Genomic DNA, 24,927 nt, shown 5'->3' with positions numbered 1-24,927 from the left:
AAAGACAGGACAGAAAGAAAAGACCTAAAAGGATGTTAGAAGAGACTCTGAAAGTTGCTTTACAACATCGAGTTGCTAAAGCAAAAGGAAGAAATGATGAAGTAAAATAATTGAACAGAACATTTCAAAGGGTGGTTCAAGAAGACAAAGTAAATTATTATAATGACATATGCAAAGACCTGGAGATAGAAAACCAAAGAGGAAGAACATGCTCTGTATTTCTCAAGCTGAAAGAACTGAAGAAAAATTCAAGCTTTGAGTTGCAATAGTGAAGGATTCTAAAGGTAAAATATTAAACTACTCAAGAAGCATCAAAAGAAGATGGAAGGAATACACAGGGTCAATATACCAAAAAGAACTTGTCAAAGTTCAACTATTTCAGAAGGTGCAGGAAACAATGGTACTGAAGCAAGAAGTCCAAGCTGTACTGAAGGCACTGGTGAAAAACAAGGCTCCAGGAACTGATGGAATACCAATTGTGGCGTTTCAACAAACAGATGCAGCACTGGATGTAGTCACTCATCTATGCCAAGAAATTTGGAAGACAGCTACCTGGCCAACCAACTGGAAGGGATCTATATGTCTATTCCCAAGAAAGGTGATCCCACCAAATTCAGAAATTATCAAACAATATAATTAATATTACGCACAAGTAAAATTTTGCTAAAGATCATTCAAAAGCTGCTGCAGCAGTATATCAACAGGAGACTGCCAGAAATTCAAGCCAGATTCAGAAGAGGATGAGGAACCAGGGATATCATTGCTGATGTCAGGTGGATCATGGCTGAAAGCAGAGAACACCAGAAACATGTTTACTTGTGTTTTATTGACTGTGCAAAGGCATTTGACTGTGTGAATCATAACAAATTATGGATAACATTGCCAAGAATGGGAATTTCAGAACACTTAATTGTGCTCATGAGGAATCGGTACATAGATCAAGAGGCAGTTGATCGAACAGAACAAGGGAATACTGCACGGTTTAAAGTCAGGAAAGGTGTGTGTCAGGGCTGTATCCTTTCACCATACCTATTCAATCTGTATGCTGAACAAATAATCCAACAAGCTGGACTATATGAAGAAGAATGCAGCATCAAGATTGGAGGAAGACTCATTAACAACCTGAGTTATGCAGATGGCACAACCTTGCTTGCTGAAAGTGAAAAGGACTTGAAATGCTTAGTGATGAAGGTCAAACCACAGCCTTCAGTATGGATTACGCTTCAACATAAAGAAAACAAAAACCCTCACAACTGGACAAATGAGCAACATCATGATAAATAGCGAAAAGATTGAAGTTGTCAAGGATTTCATTTCACTTGAATCCACAACCAACACCCATGGAAGCAGCAGTCGAGAAACTAAAAGACATATTGCATTGTGTAAATCTGCTCCAAAAGGCCTATTTAAAGTGTTGAAAAGCAAAGACGTCCCCTTGAAGATTAAGGTGTGCCTGACCCAAGCCATGGCGTTTTCAGTCGCCTCCCATGCTTGTGAAAACTGCGATATGTAAAGAAGACCGAAGAAGAATTGACGCCTTTGAATTGTGATGTCAGAGAAGAATGTTGAGTACACCACGGGCTGCCAAAAGAATGAACAAATCTATCTTGGAAGAAGTACAACCAGAATGCTCCTTAGAAGCAAAGATGGCGAGACTGCGTCTTACATACTTTGGACTTGTTGTCAGGAGTGATCAGTCCCTGGAGAAGTACATCCTACTTGGTAAAGTAGAGGGTCAGCGAAAAAGAGGGAGACCCTCAATGAGATGCGTTGACACAGTGGTTACTACAATGGGCTTGAGCATAACGATGGTGAGGAGGGCACAGGACTGGGCAGTGTTTCATTCTGTTGCACATAGAGTAATTATGAATTGGAACCTACTCGAAGGCACCTAACAACAAAAACAACATTCAAAGTGTATGCTGAGCAAACAGTCAGAGAAGCTGGACTAGATGAAGATGAACGCAGCATCAGGATTAGAGGAAGATTCATTACAATCTGTGATACGCTGCTGACACAACCTCGCTTGCTGAAAGTGAAGAGGACTTGAAGCACTTATTGATGAAGAACAAACACTACAGTCTTCAGTATGAATTACACCTTAACATAAAGAAGAAAAATCTCCACAACTGGGCCAGTAAGCAACATTATGATAAACTGAGGAAAGATGGAAATTGTCAAGGATTTCATTTCACTTTCATCCACAATCAATGTGCATGAAAGTAATAATCAAAAAAACAAATGATACAATGTGTTGGGCAAAAGACCAATGCTGCAAAAGACCTCCTTAAAGTGTTAAAAAGCAAAGATGTTACTTTGAGGATTAAGGTTCACCTGACCTGAGCCATGATATTTTGAATTGCCCCGTGTGCATGTGAAAGCTGGACAATGAATAAAAAAGACAGAAGAATTGATGCCTTTGGATTATGGTGTTGGTGAAGAACATTGAAAATATCATGGACTGCCTGAAGAGTAAATAAATCTGTCTTGGAAAAAGTATAGCCAGTATGAATGATCAACAGCAAAATTTTGCTTGCATGTGATATTAATGATATTGTTCTATAATTTCCATATACGGTTGGATCACCTTTCTTGGGAATAGGCATAATTATGGATCTTTTCCAGTAAGGTGGCCAGGAAGCTGTTTTCCATATTTCTTGGCATAGATGAGTGAGCACCTCCAGTGCTGCATCTGTTTGTTGAAACATGTCAATTGATATTCCATCAATTCCTGGAGCCTTGTCTTTCTCCTATTCCTTCAGAGCAGCTTGGACTTCTTCCTTTAGTACCATCGGTTCCTGATCATATGCTACCTCTTGAAATGGTTGAACATCAACTAATTCTTTTTGGTATAATGACTCTGTGTATTCCTTCCATCTTCTTTTGATGCTTCCTGCGTCATTTAATATTTTCCCATAGAATCCTTCACCACTGCAACTGCACCATTGGAGCAATTTGTTGCTGTTAGGTGCTGTTGAGTCAGTTCCGACCCGTAGCGACCCTGTGTACCACAGAACAAAACACTGCCCAGTCCTGAGCCATCCTTACAATCGTTGTTATGCTTGATTCCATTGTTGCAGTCACTGTGTCAATCCCCCTCATTGAGGGTCTCCCTCTTTTCCACTGGCTCTCTACTTTACCAAGCCTGATGTCCTTCTCCAGGGACTGATCCCTCCTGAAAACATGTCCAAAGTATGTAAGATTCAGTCTCACCATCCTTGCCTCTAAGGAGCATTCTGGTTGTACTTCTTCTAGGACAGATTTGTTCATTCTTTTGGCAGTCCATGGTATATTCAATGTTCTTCTCCAGCACCACATTCAAAGGCATCAATTCTTCTTCGGTCTTCCTTATTCATTGTCCAGCTTTCACACGCATACGGTGCAGTTGAAATACCATGGCTTGAGTCAGGTGCACCTTAGTCTTCAAGGTGACATCTTTTCCTTGAACACTTTAAAGAAGTCCTTTGCAGCAGATTGGCCCAATGCAATCAATGTGTCTTCTGATTTCTTGACTGCTGCTTCCATGTTTGTTGATTGTGGATCCAATTAAAATGAAATCTTTAACAACTTCAATCTTTCCTCCATTTATCATGATGTGGCTTATTGGTCCAGTTGTGAGGATTTTTGTTTTCTTTATGTTGAGGTGCAAGCCATACTGAAGGCTGTGTGTTTTGATCTTCATCAGTATGTGCTTGAAGTCCTTTTCAATTTCAGCAAGCAAAGTTGTGTCATCTGCATAACGCAAGTTGTTAATGAGTCTTCTCCCAATCCAGTCTTCTTCATATAGTACAGCTTCTCGGATTATTTGCTCAGCATACAGATTGAATAGGTATGGTGAAAGGATACAATCCTGACGCACACCTTTCCTGACTTTAAACCAATCAGCATCCCCTTGTTCCAGCCAAACAACCGACTCTTGTTGTGTTGATGTATGTACAGGCTCTTCATGAGCACAATTCAGTATTCTGGAATTCCCATTCTTCTCAATGTTATCTATAATTTGTTATGATCCACACAGTCGAATGTCTTTGCGTAGGCAATAAAACATAGGTAAACATCCTTCTGGTACTCTCTGCTTTCAGCCAGGGTCCATCTGACATCAACAATGATATCCCTGGCTCCACGTCCTCTTCGGAAATCAGCCTGAATTTCTGGCAGTTTACTGTCAATGTACTGCTGCAGCCACCATTGATCTTCAGCAAAATTTAGCTTGCATGTGATATTAATGATATTGTTTGATAAATTCCACATTCAGTTGGATCATCTTTCTTGGGAACAAGCATAAATATGGATTTCTTCAGGTTGGTTGGCCAGGACACTGTCTTCCATATTTCTTGGCATAGACAAGTGAGTACTTACACTGCTGCATCCATTTGTTGAAACATCTCAATTGGTATTCTGTCAATTCCTGGAGCCTTGTTTTTCGCCAATGCTTTCAGAGCACCTTGGATTTCTTCCTTCAGTACCATCGGTTCCCGATCATATGCTACCTCTAGAAATGGTTCAACATCGACTAATTCTTTTTGGTATAATGACTCTGTGTATTCCTTCCATCTTTTTTGATGCTTCCTGCATCGTTTAGTATTTCCCCCAAGGAATCCTTCATTATTGCAACTTGAAGCTTGAATTTTTTCTTCAGTTCTTTCAGCTTGAAAAACACCAGGTATGTTCTTCCCTTTTGGTTTTCTATCTCCAGCTCTTTGCATATGTCAGTATAATACTTCTTCTTCTCGAGCTGCCCTTGGAACCTTCTGTTCAGTCCTTTTACTTAATTGTTTCTTCCTTTTGCTTTAGCTGCTTGACGTCCCAGAGCAAGTTTCAGAGTCTCCTCTGAGATCCATCCTGGTCTTTTCTTTCTTTCCTGTCTTTTCATTGACCTCTTGCTTTCTTCATTTATGATGTCCTTGATGTCATTGCACAACTCGTCTCATCTTTGGTCATTTGTGTTCAATGTATCAAGTCTATTTTTGAGATGGTCTCTAAATTCAGGTGGGATATACTCAAGGTCGTACTTTGGCTTTCGTGGACTTGCTGTGATTTTCTTCAGTTTCAACTTGAACTTGCATATGGGCAATTGATGCCCTGGCCTCATTCTGACTGATGATGTTGAGGTTTTCCAACATCTCTTTTCACAGATGTAGTCAATTTGATTCCCGGGTATTCCATCTAGCAAGGTCCATGTGTATAGTCACAGTTTATGTTGGTGAAAAAATGTATTTGCAATGAAAAAGTAGTTGGTCTTGCAAAACTCTGTCATTCTAACTCTGGCATTGTTTCTATAACCAAGGCCATATTTGCCAACTACCGATCCTTCTTCTTTGTTTCCAACTTTCACATTCCAACCACCAGTATTTATCAATGCATTCTGATGGCATGTTCGATCAATTTCAGGCTGTAGAAGCTGATAAAAATCTTAAATTTCTTCATCTTTGGCCTCAGTGGTTGGTGCATAAATTTGAATAATAGTCATATTAATTGGTCTTCCTTGTAGGCATATGAATATTATTCCTGTCACTGACAGCATTGTACTTCAGGATAGATCTTGAAATGCTCATTTTGATGATGAATGCAACACCATTCCTCTTCAAGTTGCCATCCCTGGCATAGTAAGAAAGACACTTTTGGATGGCATTCTGGCAATATTGCAAGCAAAACCCTTGAAATTGTATTAATACCTCATTTTGGTGACCAATTCCACTTCTACAAATTTATTCTAAGGGAAAATTGTCACAGAATTGTTTGTAATAGAAAAAGAAATCCAAATAATGTAAATGTCCAACAGGAGGGGATTGCATTAAAAAATTATACTGTTGCTATAGAGTGATATATTAGGCAGTTGTTAGCCTTGGTGGTGCAGTGATTAAGAGCTCACCTGCTAACCAAAAGGTCAGCAGTTCAAATCCACCAGCTGCTCCTTGGAAACTCTATGGGACAGTTCTACTCCGTCCTATAGGGCCTCTGTGAGTTGGAATCAACTCAACAGCAATGGTAGTGATGTATATGTTGGTCTATATTTACTAACATAGGAAAAGATTCACTCTAGTTTTTTTTTAATATTATAAAGCAATATGTATGGGATCATCCACCTTTTTAAATGTAAATGCAATAAAGTAAAAAAAAAGCAGACACCAAATATTAGTGTTATATCATTTTTTATTTTTCCATTTACGTTTTTTAATGTTTTCCTTCAGTGATATGTAGTCATACTTGTCTAATATAAAAGCATTTTTAAAGGAATCAACACTGAGGAATAATTCAAAAGGGGAAGGAAATCATAAAACAATGTTCTAAAGACTGAATGTAGATGAGACAGTGGAGGGATCAAGGAAAGTTAAGGAATTTTCAGCATAAAGAGGTCTCGCTGAGCCTCTGCCAGGTACCTGCCTTCCAAGGACCATCAGCTTAGATAAATGCCTCAATTTATTAAAATTCTGTTTCTTCCCTGATTCTTCTAACTAAGGGATTCACCACCAAGATCTGTGATCATCAGTCGTATTCAAGATGCATGCAAGAAGCTAAAAATTCCAGAAATCTTCAAAATAAAATAAACTTTTCTTTCATTTGGGAATTCATTATTTAATGTATACGACATGTTTGGAGACAGCAAAGGAGATAGTGTGGTGAAATCAAGCACTAACTATATCAGCTCCAAAAGTTTAGATATTATTGATCTAAAGTCAATTATGAAATGACCAAATATGTATATCAGGCCACTTCTCTTTCTGTCACCCAGCTTCCAGGGAGACATAACAACTGTCAGAGCCTTTACAAATGGCCTAGGGAAGGCAATGCAAAGAGATAGGTCCTGGGTGTCCTGGGCTGTGCTGTCCAGGCTTCGCTGCTGTACCTTCCACAACATCCTATCTGACAAAGAAAAAGAGGTGGGAAATTTAGGCTCACTTCAAGTCCACCACTTCCTGTCAATGCATTTTACGTCCAGTTTTGATTTCTGTCCAGGGTTTGAATCCACAAATCTAATGAGGACCTGGTCTCAGCTGGATCCTCCGAACTTAGCTCATGACTTCCAGACCCACAGGATGTTCTCTCTTCATCTACAAAATATCCAGTTTCCTTGAGCATGCCACTGTCCTGAGAAATCCAGACTGAAATGGCTGAGACACCATCAGAGCCTTAATATCTGGGTCCAGATGCCCACTGAAAGGCAAGTGAAACAAGACAGCAATGACCTCATTGGAGATGTCACAGAGCCTTGGTTGCCATGGCAGAGATTCTAGGAGGAAAGAGGAAGGAAAACAGAACAGAAAAAGAAGACAGAAGAATGTAAAGCAAGTGAAGAGTCAGAGAAAAACTTAGGAAACTCAAACTTTGGGGTTTTGATTTAGAGGAATTTTCCTAAAACTGAAACATCCAGAAAAAAATCACTTTATTCAGAATGGCTGTCTTTCTGGCAATTTTGGGACCAGGTGACATTTCAGAGAGGTCTGGTTTCTGAGACACTTTTCTTCCGGAATGCAAAAGGGTGAGAATGGATTTGAAAGGTGACATAATAATGGTATACCAACACAAATATCATTTTTAATAATTCTAAAAAGTTTTTTTGTATGTTAATAACAATTATACCATCTTTAATCAATTAGTACATAATTCTATATCAAAAGGATTTATATAAAACAATTTGCTGAGAAATGATACTGGAAAGTCAGTTTTATTTATATATATATTTTAATGTACTAAGTTATATATAATTACATAGTTTAAAATTCATCCATTTGTCAATGAAAATATTATTAATAAATTTATAGAAAAATATTGTACCAAAGTGATTAGTCAGCCATCAATGACAATCAATAGAAGTTTTCCATCAGCAGATAATTGAGGCAGAAAATTAATAAGGATTTTTCAAGTACAGTCTGCAAGCGGTAGTAGGTTAGAACTTCCAGATACCCCACTCGTGCTTCCAAAATGGAACATTAGAGTATCCTTAAGTTTTCATTTGGAGAATGTCTTATTTGGGTTCTCTAAAGGAGCAAAACTAGTGATTATATATATATATATATATCTTTATGTAGGTATACACACACATATATATATACACATATAAATATATAAAGAGATTTACTTCAAGGAAATGGCACACAACCACAGGGGCTGGCAAGTCCAAAATCCATAGTTCAGTTGGCAGGCTGGAGACCTTTGCTGGCTCATGGGATTGCAGGAGCTGGAGAATCCAAACTGTGCAATTCAAGCAGCCTGCCATTCTTTTGCAGGCTTACGTCTCAAGATCCAGAGGTCAGGCAATGGGAAGACTGCAGGGTCAAGAGAAAGAGCTCTGCCCAAAAATCCATTTATATTCTGGAGACAGACCACACATTCAAGGAAATGCCCCTTTCAACTGATTGGTTGATCGCATCAGATCACAACAAGGAACATGATTTCATTGTTACATTATGTCACGGAACAGCAACCACTCCAGTATCTGGACAAATCACTGAGAATCATAGCCTAGCCAAGTTGACACAAAAATATTAACCATCACAGAGAAGAAACAGGAAGTAGGGGCAGCAGTAAAAAGGCCTGGTTGATGTTACTCTGAAAAGTATTTATTCCAAGTTACCCTCTGCAGCAAATGTTGGACATTGAACAGAGTGAGTGGGCTGTTTCCAGTCTGACTGCCTTTGTCAGCTTGTATTAAAGACATTCTAGGTGATTCCTGTCTTCTCATAGCTCTGTGCTGAAATGACCAAGGCTTATAGAAGTGTTGTTGTTTTTGCTTGCCTATGAGTTGATTCTGACTCATAGCAAGAGGAGTGGTCTAACGAGAGTTCAGGAGAGTCTAACTGAAGAAGGTAACAACAGAAACTGGCCTTGTTCCCACCTTTCTATGAGCCCTGCCCAAGCTCTAAATGTACCTCACTGTCAATATAAAAATACCATGTTTTTACTTGAGCAGCCATGCCAACTCATGGTGATCACATGTGCTGCAGAGTAGAACCACACTTCACAGAGTTTTCATGGCTGTGACCTTTCAGAAGCAGGTCATCAGGCCTTTTGTTACAAGGGCTCAAACCAGTAACATTTCAGTTAGCAGCTTCACCATTTGCACCAAACAATATCAGTTAAGCATGATAAAAAGCCTGGGCAGAGCATTTATAACCACTGGGACAAGAGAAAGGTAATTAAAACATACAAAATGACACAGAATCCCTTGGGGTGAGGACATGGGGAGGAGGCTCTGAGTGTTCCATAAGACCAGGCGCAGACGACCCAGTAAGGTGAGCACGGGGTTACTTGTGATTTCTTACTAATCTGTAGTGAACAATTTCACATGGGTTTCATTTTGCTTACTGGGTCATCCATCCTTGTCAGGGACATTAAACTTGAAAAGAGGCTTTGATTCTGCAGGAAGGTATTGTGAGACAGATGCCAGCTATACCTAGAAGCAGAATCTCTGAGTTGCTGCAAAAATGTGAAATTGTTCACTATGCATGATCTGGTGAGCAAGGCAAGCATAGTGCTTACCTTGCCTTTTGGATAATCTGCCTCTGAATAAGACTTCAGGTGTCCTTTCACTCACTAAAGTCTGAAGATCACTGGACCTTTCCAGCAGGCAGCAGTCCAACCCAGGAGCCTGCAGAAGAAACAGAGGAAACCAATTTTTAATACCATTACAGTGAGCAACGAAAGCGGGCAGGGAATTACTCTTAGTGGGGGATTGGGGAGGTATTCAGGGTTTGGGGATTTGTTAAAGTGAATTGTAACCGTCACTTGAAGATGCACATATGAGAGAATGGGACATCTAGGAGCCCTTGAGGCAACCAATTAACATGGGGGCTGATTTTTAAAATGCACTGTCAATCTGGAGGTGTCAGGTGAGCAGTAAATCAGAGGAGCATTACTGGTACGACCGTCTCACCAATGGATCCGGCAGGTCCTTTTACCTTTGAGCCCATCACTGAAAATAAAATGCTGGGGAACTGAGTGAAGCAAGTGATTGCCCTGATGCTCTTGAGGGGCCTCCCCCAGGGACAATGTGTGGCCAGAAAGGGATGATTAATAAAAGGAAGGGAGAGTTAGCTGGCTCTCTACTTGTCTTTGCATATAACATCTAAAAAGGGTTCTTTGTGAAGTTCAACCTGTGGCAGGGAGTCACAGGAATTCACCACGCTGCACACCTAGGACCTGTAAGAAGGCACAGGTGGGAGCCCCTCAGCTGCATGCTGCAATGTTCACTGTGTGTAAGCTTTGTGACACAAATATGTTGTGAACTTTCTTTTGTGTTTTTATCAATAAATATATCTTCCATTATACAAAAAATGAGTGGCATATAAAATAACAACTAATTGTTTTACAAAACACTCTTTCCTCCTTGCAAAGCCTCTAAAGAGTCTATCCAGAAAATAGTTGTTTAAGAATCCCATCAGTAAATTCTGAAACCTCTTTGTTTTCCTCTACTATCTTCCAGTATGATAGATGCCAGTCCACTTCATATCACTTTAGAGGAGATCAAATATTTGTAAGTAAAGGGTCATTATTTTCATTAAGGGCAGTTAAGGCTTAAAATTCCTGTTCCCCCAGAGAAAGAAAAAATAACCAAGTGGAAATCTGCAATGATGCAAGACGGAGACAGAATGGTGTTTGGCATGTTGAACCTGTAACAGTGGAGTGTTCTCGTAACAGTGGAGTGTTCCCTAAGATCAAGGCATTCGCTAAGATCAAGAAGTCTGTTCCTGAATTGGGAGATGAAGGAAGAGCAGTCAGAAGAGTTCCAAGTTATATCTCAGTAAAGAATTTAAACAGGAGTCTGCTTTTCTTCCTCTTTCTATTTGTGGGCATTTTCTTTCCTCTTTCTCCTCCAAAATATAGTTAACAACCACACATATCACTAAAAGTTTTTTCTCAAGGGCTCTTTATTCTCTCTTAATTTTGAGGTGAGTTTACACTGATTCTAGTCAAGAATGAAAGGGTGAGTTCTCCTTCAAGTACAGCATCCCTGAAATGAAGTCTTTCTTCCATTCTTGTTCTTTCCACACCCTATGTCTTCACCTGCTTACATTCAGTCTTACCTACCACAGTCCATTCAAGTGTAGAAGTAAAATAGAGTCCTGAGAAAAGAATGTGTTGGCACTTACTGTATTCACTTTCAGTAAATCTCAAGTCCAGAAAATCCAGGTTGTCTATTTCTGGCGTGAACATCACACCATCTCTTCCAATCACTGAAATTGCAGGCCAAAGCCCCCTCCAATGACCCCACAATCTTGGTTTTATGGTTTATAGTTTCCCATTCCACTCACCAGTCTGTTTTCATGCCGTGTTTGGTCTCTGAAAGAACACAAAAATATTTTCATATTTGAGTCTACCTTTGATATTTGATGCAAACTGCTAGCCTGGAAGATACCTGCCTCACCATCTCAGGTAATGCACCTGATATAAGTTATATGTAGAGACTGATTGAGAGAAATATGTGAATAATCTTTTCTAATGATGTACAGAAACGTGGCTTTCCTGAGGCTAATCCTCCATATTCACAAGCAGAAATGTGATATAAAAAGTTACTTATGAACAAGCTGATTCAGATGCAATAAGAAAATACAGGTAATATATACATAACGGACTGCTGTGTAGAACAAAATGTTGGGTTTTACAATTAACATACTCAGAGAGACAATAACAGTCGATGTTGCATTTGTAAGTATTTTTGAAAAAAACTCTAAAACTGTCAGAGAGAAGAGTAGGATTTAAGAAAATAATGAACATTAAGTGAATATCACCATAAATATTTAATACCTAGCAATGATTGTTGTCTGGAGCCCTGGTAGGCACAATGGTTAAGCATTTGACTTCTAACCGAAAGGTCAGCAGTTTGAATCCACCAGTTGCTCCCTGGAAACCCTGTGGGGCAGTTCTACTCTATTCTTTTTAGGGTCACTATGAGTCGGAATCAAATCGACTTGAAGGCAACGGGGTTTGGTTTCAGCGATTTTTGTTATGCTTATTATCTTAGAAATCAAATGTTCTTTAAATAGTCAAAAAAATAGGTTTATGTCATAAAAGGTACCAAGATTTAGGGCACAGGGCAGGTCAAAGAAGAATGAGGCTATGGGATTGTGATTGGCAGCTTTGGTTAGTACCTTTGTTAATGTCCTTCTTGGTTATTAACGGGAATCTAGTCCAAAGGAGGGGAAAACTGTAGTATATGTACAATATAAGTTTGCATCCATTTGAGCTGACAGGAAAATAGAGACCCATGGCGGCAGAAGCTTGTGGGAAAAGGCCTTCAGTGAAGGTCCAAACACCCAAATTTTAGACTTCTTTCTCCTACCAACAGCTAAGATAGCCTTGGAAAAATCTAACCTGTCTGGTCATATCAGTTTCAGTAATATGAGATTGAGTTTGATAATCCCCGAGATCCCTTCTGACACTAACATTCTACACTGCTATTCCTTTCATAGTTTTAGAGTTAAATACATGCTTTTGTTTCTTCTGTAATTGTCTTTTATGTGAGATCATTCATCATGAGCGCAGTAATGAGAGGCATTTGAGTTAATCAACAGATGTTTCTCCATTTGCCTCTTGCTATTTTTCTGTTTGAGGGCCAGAGTCTTCTAATAAACGAGTGAATCCAACTAGGTTCCTTTTTTTCTGTGCCAAATTAAGTGTTGTTCAACAAGGAGCTGTTAAGTATCAACTATAAGAAGTTAATGTATCCCTGGGTGGTGCAAATGGTTAAGCAATGGGCTACTAAACGAAAGGTTGGCTGTTCAAGTCCACCAGATGCTCCTCAGAAGAAAGGCCTAGCAATCTACCAATCAATCAGCTATTGCAAATCTTATGAGCACAGTTCTACTGTAACACACATATGGTCGCCATGGGTCAGAATCAACTCGGTGGCAACAAGATTTACTAGCATAAGAAGTTATTATGGACATGCTAAAATGGAATCTGTGGCAGCCTCCTCAACACCCTATTCTACCAATAGACCTATGCAGTACAGATCTCCCAAAAATATCATAAGTTACAACATAATAAGTAAGATGTTCCTTTTTACTGACCCAATTCAATTTTCACTTTCCTGGGCATTTCCCAAAGTACTATACAAAATTTTCTTGGCAACAAGAAGAAAATAAATGTATAAGAGTTTATATCATGAAAGTATAAATCAAAGAATTAAATCCAAACAAACAAAAAAGAGTTTGGGCCTTACATTATGTGATGTTAGTAAAAATTATACTCTAAAAAATGGAGATTGACATAGTGGGGGCAGTGGGAGCGTATAATAACACATTGGGCCAGATCCTCCTAGAATTGTAATCTCGATGGACTGACCCAGATCCTTGACAGCTGAGTTATTGAATTCAGAACCATATGGGACCTGTCCATGAAAGTGCATCAGCGGAATGTCCATGAGTCAGAAAACATGAATATAAATTTTGAGAGAGATAAAATGGCTAATACAATGGACTTTGTTGTTGCTTCCCTCCACAGATTAGAATGAGTATCTCAGAAGCCAGTAATATCTCTGGGTCTGTGAGTGAGTTCATCCTCCTGGGCTTCCCCTGCCGCAGAGAGTTCCAGATCCTCCTCTTTGTGCTCTTCTCCCTCATCTACCTCCTGACTCTCATGGGGAATTTGTCCATCATCTGTGCAGTGTGGTCAAGCAGGAAACTCCACACACCCATGTACATCCTCCTGGCCAACTTCTCCTTCCTGGAGATCTGCTATGTCAGTTCTGATGTGCCCAAATTGTTGGCCAACATCATCTCCCAGACCAAGAGCATCTCCTATGCTGGCTGCCTGCTCCAGTTCTACTTCTTCTTCTCCATGTGTGCTGCAGAGGGCTACTTTCTGTCTGCAATGTCCTTTGATCGATTTCTTGCTATTTGTAGACCTTTGCACTATCCCACTATAATGACCTATCACCTATGTGCTCAATTAGTAGTCTTCTGTTGGATAGGTGGCTTTTTATCCATACTGGTGCCAGCAACTCTTATGTCTCGGGTGCCCTTCTGTGGCCCTAACATCATTGACCACTTTTTCTGTGACCTTGGACCATTGCTGGCACTTTCCTGTGCCCCAGTTCCCAAAACTACTCTGACTTGTGCCACTGTAAGCTCTCTCATCATCTTCCTCACCTTCCTCTACATTCTTGGGTCCTACTCCTTGGTTTTAAGAGCTGTACTACGAGTTCCAGCTGGCTCAGGCAGGAACAAAGCTTTCTCTACCTGTGCCTCCCATTTCCTAGTGGTGTCCCTATTCTATGGCTCAGTCATGGTAATGTATGTGAGCCCAGGGTCCAGGAGTCATCCTGGGACACAGAAATTTGTGACCTTGTTTTACTGTATGGCAACCCCATTCTTTAATCCTCTTATCTATAGCCTCCGGAACAAAGATATGAAAGATGCACTAAAGAAAGTCCTAAGAGCACCAACAAAAGTAATTACTAAAAATATAGAGAAATGATATAAATTTTTCTATCATTACTCTCTAAGAAGTACAGAATTTTTCTCATTTAAAATACTATCTTCTGGGGATGTCTGAATGTTTGATTCCTTGTCGGAAAAGTGTGACTCTTATTACACAGAGAGAATTGGTCTCAAAAGCATAGAAAATCCACAGAATCCATTGTAGGAAAGGTCTGCATAATTTTAATGCACAAATGTATCATTTCTCTTTTTTGACATAGTTTTAAAATCCTGAAACTCACTTAATCAAGTTTATATGTACGAGAACTAAGACTCATGTTGCTAAATTCTATCTTGGCTTTTATCCCAATGCTATTTTATGTATTTACAATTTATCAACTATATTTTTCCTTCCAACTGCAAGTTCTCCTATAGAGAAATGTTGCATCTACTCACTGTACTCTCAAAAATTTAATTGCTTTATTTAAAGACCAAGGACCAGTGTATGTGGCTAAAATAGTAGTGATTTCTCACTTGTGTTTTCCTTACTACCAAGCATCGGTATGGTGCCCACAGTGTGCAGGAAATGAAAACAGAAATTGGTATGGTTTCTTCTTAAAGGTCCACTCTTAAAGAGACTACATAGAAAGACATATAGTCATTCACAAATGCTAAATTATTAAGTATTCTTTACCCAAAGCTGGATTTCTGAACCCTCTGAGTTTCTAATGGAGGACACGTATACTTTTAAAGAAAATAGACGTGGAAAATCAAGAAAGAGACACTATTGATTAAAATATAAGCCATTTATAGGCAGTTGGCACTGAATACAAACTTTCTGCTGTGGCGTGATCCTCTTCTAGCCCTCTGAAATGCTCATTTTTTTTTTATTGTACTGTATTTATTTATTTTTTTATTGCGCTTTAAGTGAAAGCTTGCAATTCAAGTCAGTTTCTCATACAAAAACTTATACACATTGTTCTGTGATCCTAGTTGCAATGTGACAGCACACTCCTCCTCTCTACCCTGTATTTCCTGTGTCCGCTTAACCATCTCCTGTCCCCTTCTGCCTTCTTTTTTTTTTTTAACTTTTACTGAGCTTCAAATGAACGTTTACAAATCAAGTCAGACTGTCACATATAAGTTTATATACACCTTACTCCATACTCCCACTTGCTCTCCCCCTAATAAGTCAGCCCTTCCAGTCTCTCCTTTCGTGACAATTTTGCCAGCTTCCAACTCTCTCTATCCTCCCATCCCCCCTCCAGACAGGAGATGCCAACACAGTCTCAAGTGTCCACTTGATACAAATAGCTCACTCTTCATCAGCATCTCTCCTACCCACTGTCCAGACCCTTCCATGTCTGATGAGTTGTCTTCAGGAATGGTTCCGGTCCTGGATCAACAGAAGGTTTGGGGACCATGACCACCAGGATTCCTCTAGTCTCAGTCAGACCATTAAGTATGGTCTTTTTGTGAGAATTTGGGGTCTGTGTCCCACTGATCTCCTACTCCCTCAGGGGTTCTCTGTTGTGCTCCCTGTCAGGGCAGTCCTCGGTTGTGGCCGGGCACCATCTAGTTCTTCTGGTCTCAGGATGATGTAAGTCTCTGGTTCATGTGGCCCTTTCTGTCTCTTGGGCTCATAGTTATCGTGTGACCTTGGTGTTCTTCATTCTCCTTTGATCCAGGTGGGTTGAGACCAATTGATGCATCTTAGATGGCCGCTTGTTAGCATTTAAGACCTCAGACGCCACATTTCAAAGTGGGATGCAGAATGTTTTCATAATAGAATTATTTTGCCAATTGGCTTAGAAGTCCCCCTAAACCATGGTCCCCAAACCCCCACCCTTCCTCTGCTGACCTTTGAAGCATTCAGTTTATCCCTGAAACTGCTTTGCTTTTGGTCCAGTCCAGTTAAGCTGACCTTCCGTGTATTGAGTATTGTCCTTCCCTTCACCTAAAGCAGTTCTTATCTACCAACTAATCAGTAAATAACCCTCTCCCACCCTCCCTCCCCCCTCATAACCACAAAAGTATGTGTTCTTCTCAGTTTATACTATTTCTCAAGATCTTATAATAGTGGTCTTATACAATATTTGTCCTTTTGCCTCTGACTAATTTCGCTCAGCACAACGCCTTCCAGGTTCCTCCATGTTATGAAATGTTTCACAGATTCATCACTGTTCTTTATCAATGCGTAGTATTCCATTGTGTGAATATATCACAATTTATTTACCCATTCATCCGTTGGTGGACACCTTGGTTGCTTCCAGCTTTTTGCTATTGTAAACAGAGCTGCAATAAACATGGGTGTGCATATATCTGTTTCTGTGAAGGCTCTTATCTCTCTAGAGTATATTCCGAGGAGTGGGATTTCTGGGTTGTATGGTAGTTCTGTTTCTACCTTTTTAAGATAACGCCAGATAGATTTCCAAAGTGGTGGTACCATTTTACATTCCCACCAGCAGGGTATAAGAGTCCCAATCTCTCTGCAGCCTCTCCAACATTTATTATTTTCTGTTTTTTGGATTAATGCCCGCCTTGTTGGAGTGAGATGGAATCTCATCGTAGTTTTAATTCTCAAGAAATGCTCATATTTTTAACAGTGGCACAATGTTTTCTCTTTTCAGAGGGTGAATAGGTGATGGTTTATGAAGTTGTCTCCTATATATTAAAGACTAATGATTTGACTGATAATACTCAATCCAGACCTCATATTCGATTCAAACTTTCCACATTAATATAAAATACCAAACCTGTTGCCATCAAGCTGATCTGAACTCATAGTGACCCTATAAGACAGAGTAGAACTGCCCCAGCAGACCCCTTTAAAGTGTTAAAAAGCAAAGAAGTCACTTTGAGGGCTAAGGTGTGCCTGATCCAAGCCATGGTGTTTTCAATCACCTCATATGCATGTGAAAGCTGGACAATGAATAAGGAAGACCAAGAAGAAATGATTTCTTTGAATTCTTTGGATTTGGTGAAGAATATTGAATATACCATTGACTGCCAGAAGAACAAACAAATCTGTCTTGGAAAAAGTACAGCCAGAATGCTCCTTAGAAGCAAAGATGATGAGACTTCATCTCATGTACTTTGGACATGTTATCAGTAGAGAGTAGTCCATGGAGAAGGACATCATACTTCATAAATCAGAGGGTCACCAAAAAAGAGGAAGACACTCAATGAGATGAATTGACACAGCGGCTGCAACAATGGGCTCAAACATATTAATGATTGTGCGGATGGTGCAGGACCAGGAAGTGTTTCCTTCTGTTGTGCATGGGGGTCACAAAGAGTCAGAACTGACTCAACGGCCCCTAACAACATAACAACAAATCTTTAAGGTAGCAGACCACCTCATCTTTCTCCACTCATCTTTCTCCCCTGGAGAGTTCAAACTTCCAACCTTTTGGTTAGCAACTGAGCTCTTAACCACTGCACAACCAGGGTTCCTCACACACAAATAGACATCTTAAAGTCCCCTCCCAAGTTATTTTGGCTTTGGGGACCATTTTCTATAACAGAAATGCAAAGTTATGAAGCTTTCTAAACCATTACCGAACTAGGGGTTAATTCATAGCAATTTGCAATCCTAAAAGGGCTAGTTTCTCCTTGCTTTCTAAAGATTACTGAGACCTATGTGAGATAACTCTACTACAATATAACTCTACCAGGATTTTGCATACAACAGAATCTGACTCTGGTTGATTTAGCAGGGCAGTGTAAAAGATTCATTGATGGGAATACAAGAATATCACATAGTCATTGAAAGCAGAAGGACCAGGGCTAAGTTTGCAAGATGAATGCCAAAACAATCCTGCACAACTCATATGATGAGGTAACCATCATCACTATGGTCACAACTGCTGCCATGGGCCATTAGATGCTACAGTTTGAACCACTGCCACTTCTGTGATAAGAACTTCTTTCCTGCAAAAACTGCGCTACTTGAGGCAGTGTAATTTTTTTATGCCGCTGCTACTTCTGTCTCTCTTATCACTAGCCCCTGAATCAAAACTTGGTGTAGTCGTATCTGTTTGGTAGAGCCAAGAGTACATTCCCATGCCACAGTTGTGAAGAAGGATGAGAGAAATAATACGTAACAATATGAGCTCTAATTGCAGTAAGATAAGCTCCAAGACTTATAATATTGTCATTCCCTCTAATAAAAAGGGGAATTGAAATACTAGGCAGCTAAGACAAAAGAAAAATATCAACTCTTATAATTTATTCATTTTTAGTTCCCCATAATATCCCTAGGTATGTTCTCTCTAGAGGTTACACAGGGTAGGACTTAATGATCCACCCACAGGATAGCAGAGAAGTGGGAGCAGGAGGAGAAAAAGTAATAAATGACTCCATGGGTAGTTAAGGACTTCTCTATCTCATGATACCAAACTTGCTGCCATCCAGTCGATTCTGACTCGGTGACCCTGTAGGACCGAGTAGAACTGCCCCAGATGGCTTCCAAGTGGCAAATGGAGGATTTAAACTGCCGACCTTTTGGTTAGCAGCTGAGCTCTTAACCATTGAGCCACCAGTGCTCCATCTCATAATAAAACCCAAATAATAGGCAGTGTTAAAAGGTACTGTGCTGCTTATAGTTTATTGCTGCCTTACCAGGAGTTCTAAGACAAAGAAGTTTAGAAAAAGGGAAAGAAATCATCATTTGCAAAAGCCTCTATTAGCTGAACCAAAAAAAACCACTGCCGTCGAGTCTATTAGCTGAAGTGAAATATAATGTTGGCCGTTCTTTCTTCCTCTTTAGAATCGGTGAAGAGTGGAAAAGAAAACTCTTCCCTTATTCTTCCACTGTGAGCCAAAAATTCTTAGCCTGGGGGTCCATAGATCTCCAATTGTGTGCAGAAATGTATGCTTATGTGCGTGAAAGCATTTTTCTCATAGAAAGTCCAGGGTTTAATGCAGTCTCTCTCTCTCCCTCCTTCCCTCTCATACACACACACACCAAACATGAAAACATTTTGAGTTCTTATGAGAGTCCCTGGAAGCCTTGGAGGCACAGTAGTTAAACACTCAGCTGCTAGCCAAAATGTGATGGGTTGGACCCCACCAGACACTTCATGGGAGAGAGTTGTGTCAGTCTGCTCCCATAAAGATTACAGCCTTGGAAATCCTATGAAGCAGTTCTACTTCATCTTATAGGGTCACCATGAGTTGGAATCAACTCCACTACAATGGCTCAACAGGTTAAGAGAGTCCCTGTATACAGTCCTTCTAATTTACTCTCATTACAGCATCTAATATCCCATATGGCAAGGTCACCATTTTGTCCACAGCACAGCTTCTCCTTGGGCCATAATTAACCAAATAACTAAGATCCTCATTTATACCTAGGTTTTCAAAGAGTTTGATAAAAATGTTTATATGTAAAATTAAAGTATCTAAAAATAACATATTTTTTATTTTGATCGAAGTGTTATATACATAAATTTTTCAATAACCAAGGTTTGGCTACTCTGGGATGAATTGTATTAATTTTTTCTATACCCATCTTTTTTTTTTTAATTATACAAGTAACATATTTTATAATGAGTAAATTTGCATTGTAAAAAGACAAAACTGTACAGAATAATGAAAATCCATATGTCTCTACACCTCTACAAACTCGCTTATCTCCTCAGCAATGCGTTCAGTTTAGTGGACACACTTCTAGACCTTTCTTTGTGCATTTACACATAAAAATATAAATTATGAGTTTGAAGGGGTATATAAATGGGATTCTCCTTAGGTATTATTCTATAACTGGTTAAATCTCCCACCTCCCTACTTTTTAGTGAAAACCAAAGCGTGAGGGAAATTTCATCCAGCTTTCACAGGGATTTCTAACTGTCAGTCTGGGAAAAATAAGGACCTATAAGCAGGAAATACAATTCTTCAGGACAGATTCTTTCCAAGCGGTGGCTCATGGACGTCAAAGGCCACGAACACCACCACATGGCATAGGCAGTGGGCCCTTTTCCCACCAAAATCAAGCTTTAAACCAGGAAACCTAGGAAATAAGAGGATGCTTGTTCTCTATAGGCAAAGAAACTTTACTCTGGAAAATAAAGACAATTCCCCTCTTTGCTTAACCTTAAAATGTGTTGAGCTCTATAATTAATCTTCAGATCTCTTCCCTGTTTGGCTGTGCTGTCCAATACAATAGCTACAAGCCACATGTGGCTATTGAGCACTTGAAATGTGATTAATCCTAATTGAGATGTGCTGTAAGTATAAAATACCTAAAAATGTTGAAAACAGTATAAAAGAATGTAGATATCTCATTAATAATTTTATGAGTATGTGTTGAAATAATAATATATTGGATTAAATAAAATGTTAAAATTAAATTCACCTGTTTGTTTGTTACCTTTATTAATGTGGCTACAAGAAAGTTTAAAATAATATATGTGGTTCATATTATATTTGTATTGGACAGCACAGATTAATCTTAAAGAGTCCAATAGTTTTAAATATCATTGATATATTGATATTGATAATTCTTAGGTTTTTATGTCCACTCCCAACCTCATCCCTTACTTTCAGACTTGCATATCCAATTACTTTTTCAAATCTTCATTTGGATGTTTATTAGTCAATTTAAACATTAAGTATACATTCCTATCACAGAGAGCATGAGTGATGCCTAAAAATGGGCAAGGTATGAATACAACAGTTTTAAGCTCAGGTTGTAAAATGAAATTTGTAATACATTAACTGAAGATAGTGTGTCACATGAAGGTAGAAATGAAGTTAGAGGACAGGTTGAGAAAAACCTTGAATTACAAACTAAGGAATTTGGTATTTATCCTATACATAGGTGTGAGGACTGATAGAAAGGATTTTTAAGAAGATGATTCTGGAATTTCTTATAGGAGATGTCAGAGACAGAGAGACGATTTAAGTTGTTATTACACCATCACAGGTATGCAGTGCTAGGACCTGGACAAAACTAATGAGAGTGGAAAAGGACTGCAGGACAGAATTAAACGACAAGCTCAAAGTGGGGTTAGAAAATGAGAAATTATAAAATTTAAGATTTCAAATCTGGGTCATATAAATCAATGGAGCCATTGAAGAGTAAGAATGGAGGAGCTAATTTAAAAGGAGATTAATGATTTAGAATTAGGAAATTGGATTTGAAGTGGATATTCATGTAAAAATATACAACAGGAGGCTGCAGACGTCTAACTAGAATTGGAAATAAAGCTAGTGCTGGGGTTTCCTAGAATCGAGCTTTAGCTTGAGACCTCCTCATGAAGTCAATACTGTAAATTAAATCAGTGCACCTGGTTGGCAGTGATCTCACACATTCTATAGCTCTTTAGCTTAGAATATATACTACTAATCTTCATGCATCTGCATATGGAAGATTTGGGCCTACTTAATAAAGCAGTAAAGAAGCCCCCAAGTGGCACAGTTTGCTGTGAAATACTAACCTAAAAGTTGGCAATTCAAACCCACCCGGTGGCACCACAGAAAAAAGTCCTGGAGATCTGCTTCCATGAAGATTATAGTAAAGAAAACCCTATGACACAGCTCTCTGTAACACACTGGATCACCGTGAGTTGGAATCAACTTGACCACAAACAGTTATGCTTTTTCAGTAAAGTGATGGTGTTGGCAGATTCTGGAAAGTTAATCAAGTCAACAGAACATTACTGAGGAAAAATTTTTGTGTCCAAAACTACTGTTGGGATTATGGGAGATACAATAATAATGTTACCAAACACTAGAAGGTGAGTTCTGTCAGGTGTGCTTAGACCTGCAAATAATCTGGACACCGGCCTTTGAGAAAGAGAAAAGAACTTTATCGCAATGCCCAGAGCAAGGAGCTGGGAGGAAGTTCCTCAGATCCTACTCATTGAACTATGGGGAAGCAGGGCTCATGTGTGATTTGGGCAGCAAGACAGTGCCCACACAGGCATACTGGTGAGGGAAAATTCTAGAAGGCAGTCAGGAAACAGGCAGTAATATGGTTATTGTCAGATCTCTCACTTTGGAATAGGGTCCAGGTGATGATTTTTCTTCTGATTCATTCCACCAGTTGCTGCAACCTCTATTGAGGTCAATTAGTGGCCATAGCTGGCCCTACTGAGCATGCAGAATGGGCCAAATTTGGCTTTGACTAGTTTAAGGACTAATGGAAATTTACTGGCATTTGTAGGGTCAGGTTACAGTAGTGCTAAAAGTTGTTCATGATATTTAGAGTATTTTTTTCAATCTGAAGGATTATTGGTAAACTATTTGCATATTTGCAATACATTCACTAGTTGCTATGCTCTGAAAAGGAACAATTTGCTTTGATAAAGACAGAATTTTAGGATGTTGAGATACACCAAGCAGTATCTAATGAAAACCAAAAGAATAGTCAGAATTTCAGTTATAGAGAAAAATATGAAAATTTATTAAATTGGATTTCAAATACAGAATTCTATCTAATTCCAGACATATCTGGAACATAATAAAAATAGCTTTCTAAAACTAAATCATGAGCCTAATGAATTCTTCTAAGCCATCTTCCCAATGAATGAAAATGGATTAAAATGAAGGAAAACAACATGATCTCATTTGTCTCATGATCTTTCACCTTTCTAAACACCAATGATGTGTCATATTAAACTCAATTTTTGAATCCTTCAGAAATTTCCCACAAAACACAAACACAAAATGTTCTTTAATGCCTCCTTCATATCCTTGTTCTGAAAGTTATAGATCAGGGGATTGAAGAATGGAGTTGCCAAAGCATAGAACAAGGTCACAAATTTCTGCATCCCAGGATGGTCCCCAGAACCTGGGCTAACATACATCACCATGACTGAGCCATAGAACAAGAACACCACAGCAAGGTGGGAGGCACAAGTAGAGAAAGCCTTATGCCTCCCCGAGCCTGAGGACACCTGCAACACCACTCTGAGGACACAGAAGTAAGTGCCAAGGATGTACAGGAAGGTGAGAAAGATAATGAGAGAGCTAGTAATACCACAGGTCAGAGTAGTTCCAGATACTGGAGCACAGGACAATGCCAGTAAGGGTGCCAGATCACAGAGAAAATGGTCAATGGTGTTTGGACCACAGAAGGGCACCTGAGATATTAGGGACAAAGGGGTCAATAGCCAGAGAAAGCCACCTGTCCAGCAGAAAACCACTAACTGGACACATAGATGATTGGTCATTATGGTGCGATACTGCAAAGGTTTACAAATAGCAAGAAATCGATCAAAAGACATCACCGATAGGAATAAACTCTCAGCAGCACACATGGAGAAGAAGAAGTAGAACTGGAGCAGGCAGCCAGCATAGGAGATGCTCTTGGTCTGGGAGATGATGTTGGCCAACAATTTGGGCACATCAGAACTGACATAGCAGATCTCCAGGAAGGAGAAGTTGGCCAGGAGGATGTACATGGGTGTGTGGAGTTTCCTGCTGGACCACACTGCACAGATGATAGACAAGTTCCCCATGAGGGTCAGGAGGTAGATGAGGGAGAAGAGCACAAAGAGGAGGATCTGAATCTCTCTGCGGCAGGGGAAGCCCAGGAGGATGAACTCATTCACAGACCGAGAGATATTACTGGTCTTCAGGATCCTCATTGGTCTGACCTGTGAAGGTGGCAGGGATAGTAAGAACCACAGAAATATTTATACTACTTTTCTTCTTCCCAGTGAAGAAATATGTGTTTCTTCTCAGTTTGGCTTTGTGACATCATTAGGGTTGGCCGCTCTTTCTTCTTCATCTCCTTTCCCTCCTCATTTATTCAATAAACATTTATTGAGCATATAATATTGCCAGGCACTGTAGTAAGAGATGGAGCACTGGTGGTGCAGTGGTTAAGAGTTTGGCCACTAACCAAAAGATCAGCAGTTAGAATCCACCCAGCCACTCCTTGGAAACCCTGTGGGGCAGTTCTACTCTGTCCTATAGGGTTGATATGAGTCAAATTGACTCAATGACAACAGGTTTGGTTTTCTAGGGGGTAGTAGGAGATAAAGAAAGAACAATAAATAAAACAAGCTAAAACCCTGGTCTTAACGGAGCTCATACCAAATACCTTTTGTTCAAAGCTACTTTAAACAATTACAAGGTTGCTGTAGGATTTCTACACAGAGGAATTTTAAGAGCTTAAATCTGATTGGAAAAGATGTTAGGACATTTGCCTTGAAACCTTAGTTGCTTGCATAGCAAGGAAAATATTTTTTATGTTTATTTGAGGCATCTTCATGGAGTGCTGCTATAGATTATGGGGTGCATGTTAACATCCCTCCACCTGTATCATGGTGCTTCTACTGACAGTCACAGCAGGATGTGACAAATCAAAAGAAAATTTTCTGTTGTCGTTCAGAAACATGGACATTATGTGCAGTTGGAAAAAAATAGGGAAGGCTTTTTGCGTGGGATATGGACCTTGGCAGCAAAGGATAGAATTTTTCAAGGGCAATAATGGAGACAAGAAAAGATTTAGGATACAAGAAATTCTGATCTGGGAAGAGTCCAAAAGAATGAAAGTTAAAATACCTGTAAGAGAATGGTGAATTATAAGGGACAAAGACGGAGCCACATGGCA

At 39.4% G+C, this 24,927-nt stretch overlaps 2 protein-coding genes across 2 annotated transcripts; one reads left to right on the top strand and one right to left on the bottom strand.

Moving 5' to 3' along the window:
• Positions 1 to 13,449: 13,449 nt before the first annotated feature.
• Positions 13,450 to 14,418, top strand: LOC126083587 (olfactory receptor 11G2-like). Its single transcript, XM_049897465.1, has one exon. It carries the CDS (start codon positions 13,450 to 13,452, stop codon positions 14,416 to 14,418), a length of 969 nt encoding a protein of 322 aa, XP_049753422.1.
• An 8,584-nt stretch (positions 14,419 to 23,002) lies between these two features.
• Positions 23,003 to 23,956, bottom strand: LOC126083586 (olfactory receptor 11G2-like). The gene has a single exon (XM_049897464.1). The coding sequence runs from the start codon at positions 23,954 to 23,956 to the stop codon at positions 23,003 to 23,005; it is 954 nt and encodes a 317-aa protein (XP_049753421.1).
• Between the last annotated feature and the right edge of the window lie 971 nt (positions 23,957 to 24,927).

Source organism: Elephas maximus, chromosome 10 (assembly GCF_024166365.1).
Source record: "Elephas maximus indicus isolate mEleMax1 chromosome 10, mEleMax1 primary haplotype, whole genome shotgun sequence".
NCBI lineage: Eukaryota > Metazoa > Chordata > Mammalia > Proboscidea > Elephantidae > Elephas > Elephas maximus.
The sequence above is the reverse complement of the archived record's forward strand: the minus strand, read 5'-3'. Positions and strand labels throughout refer to the sequence as shown.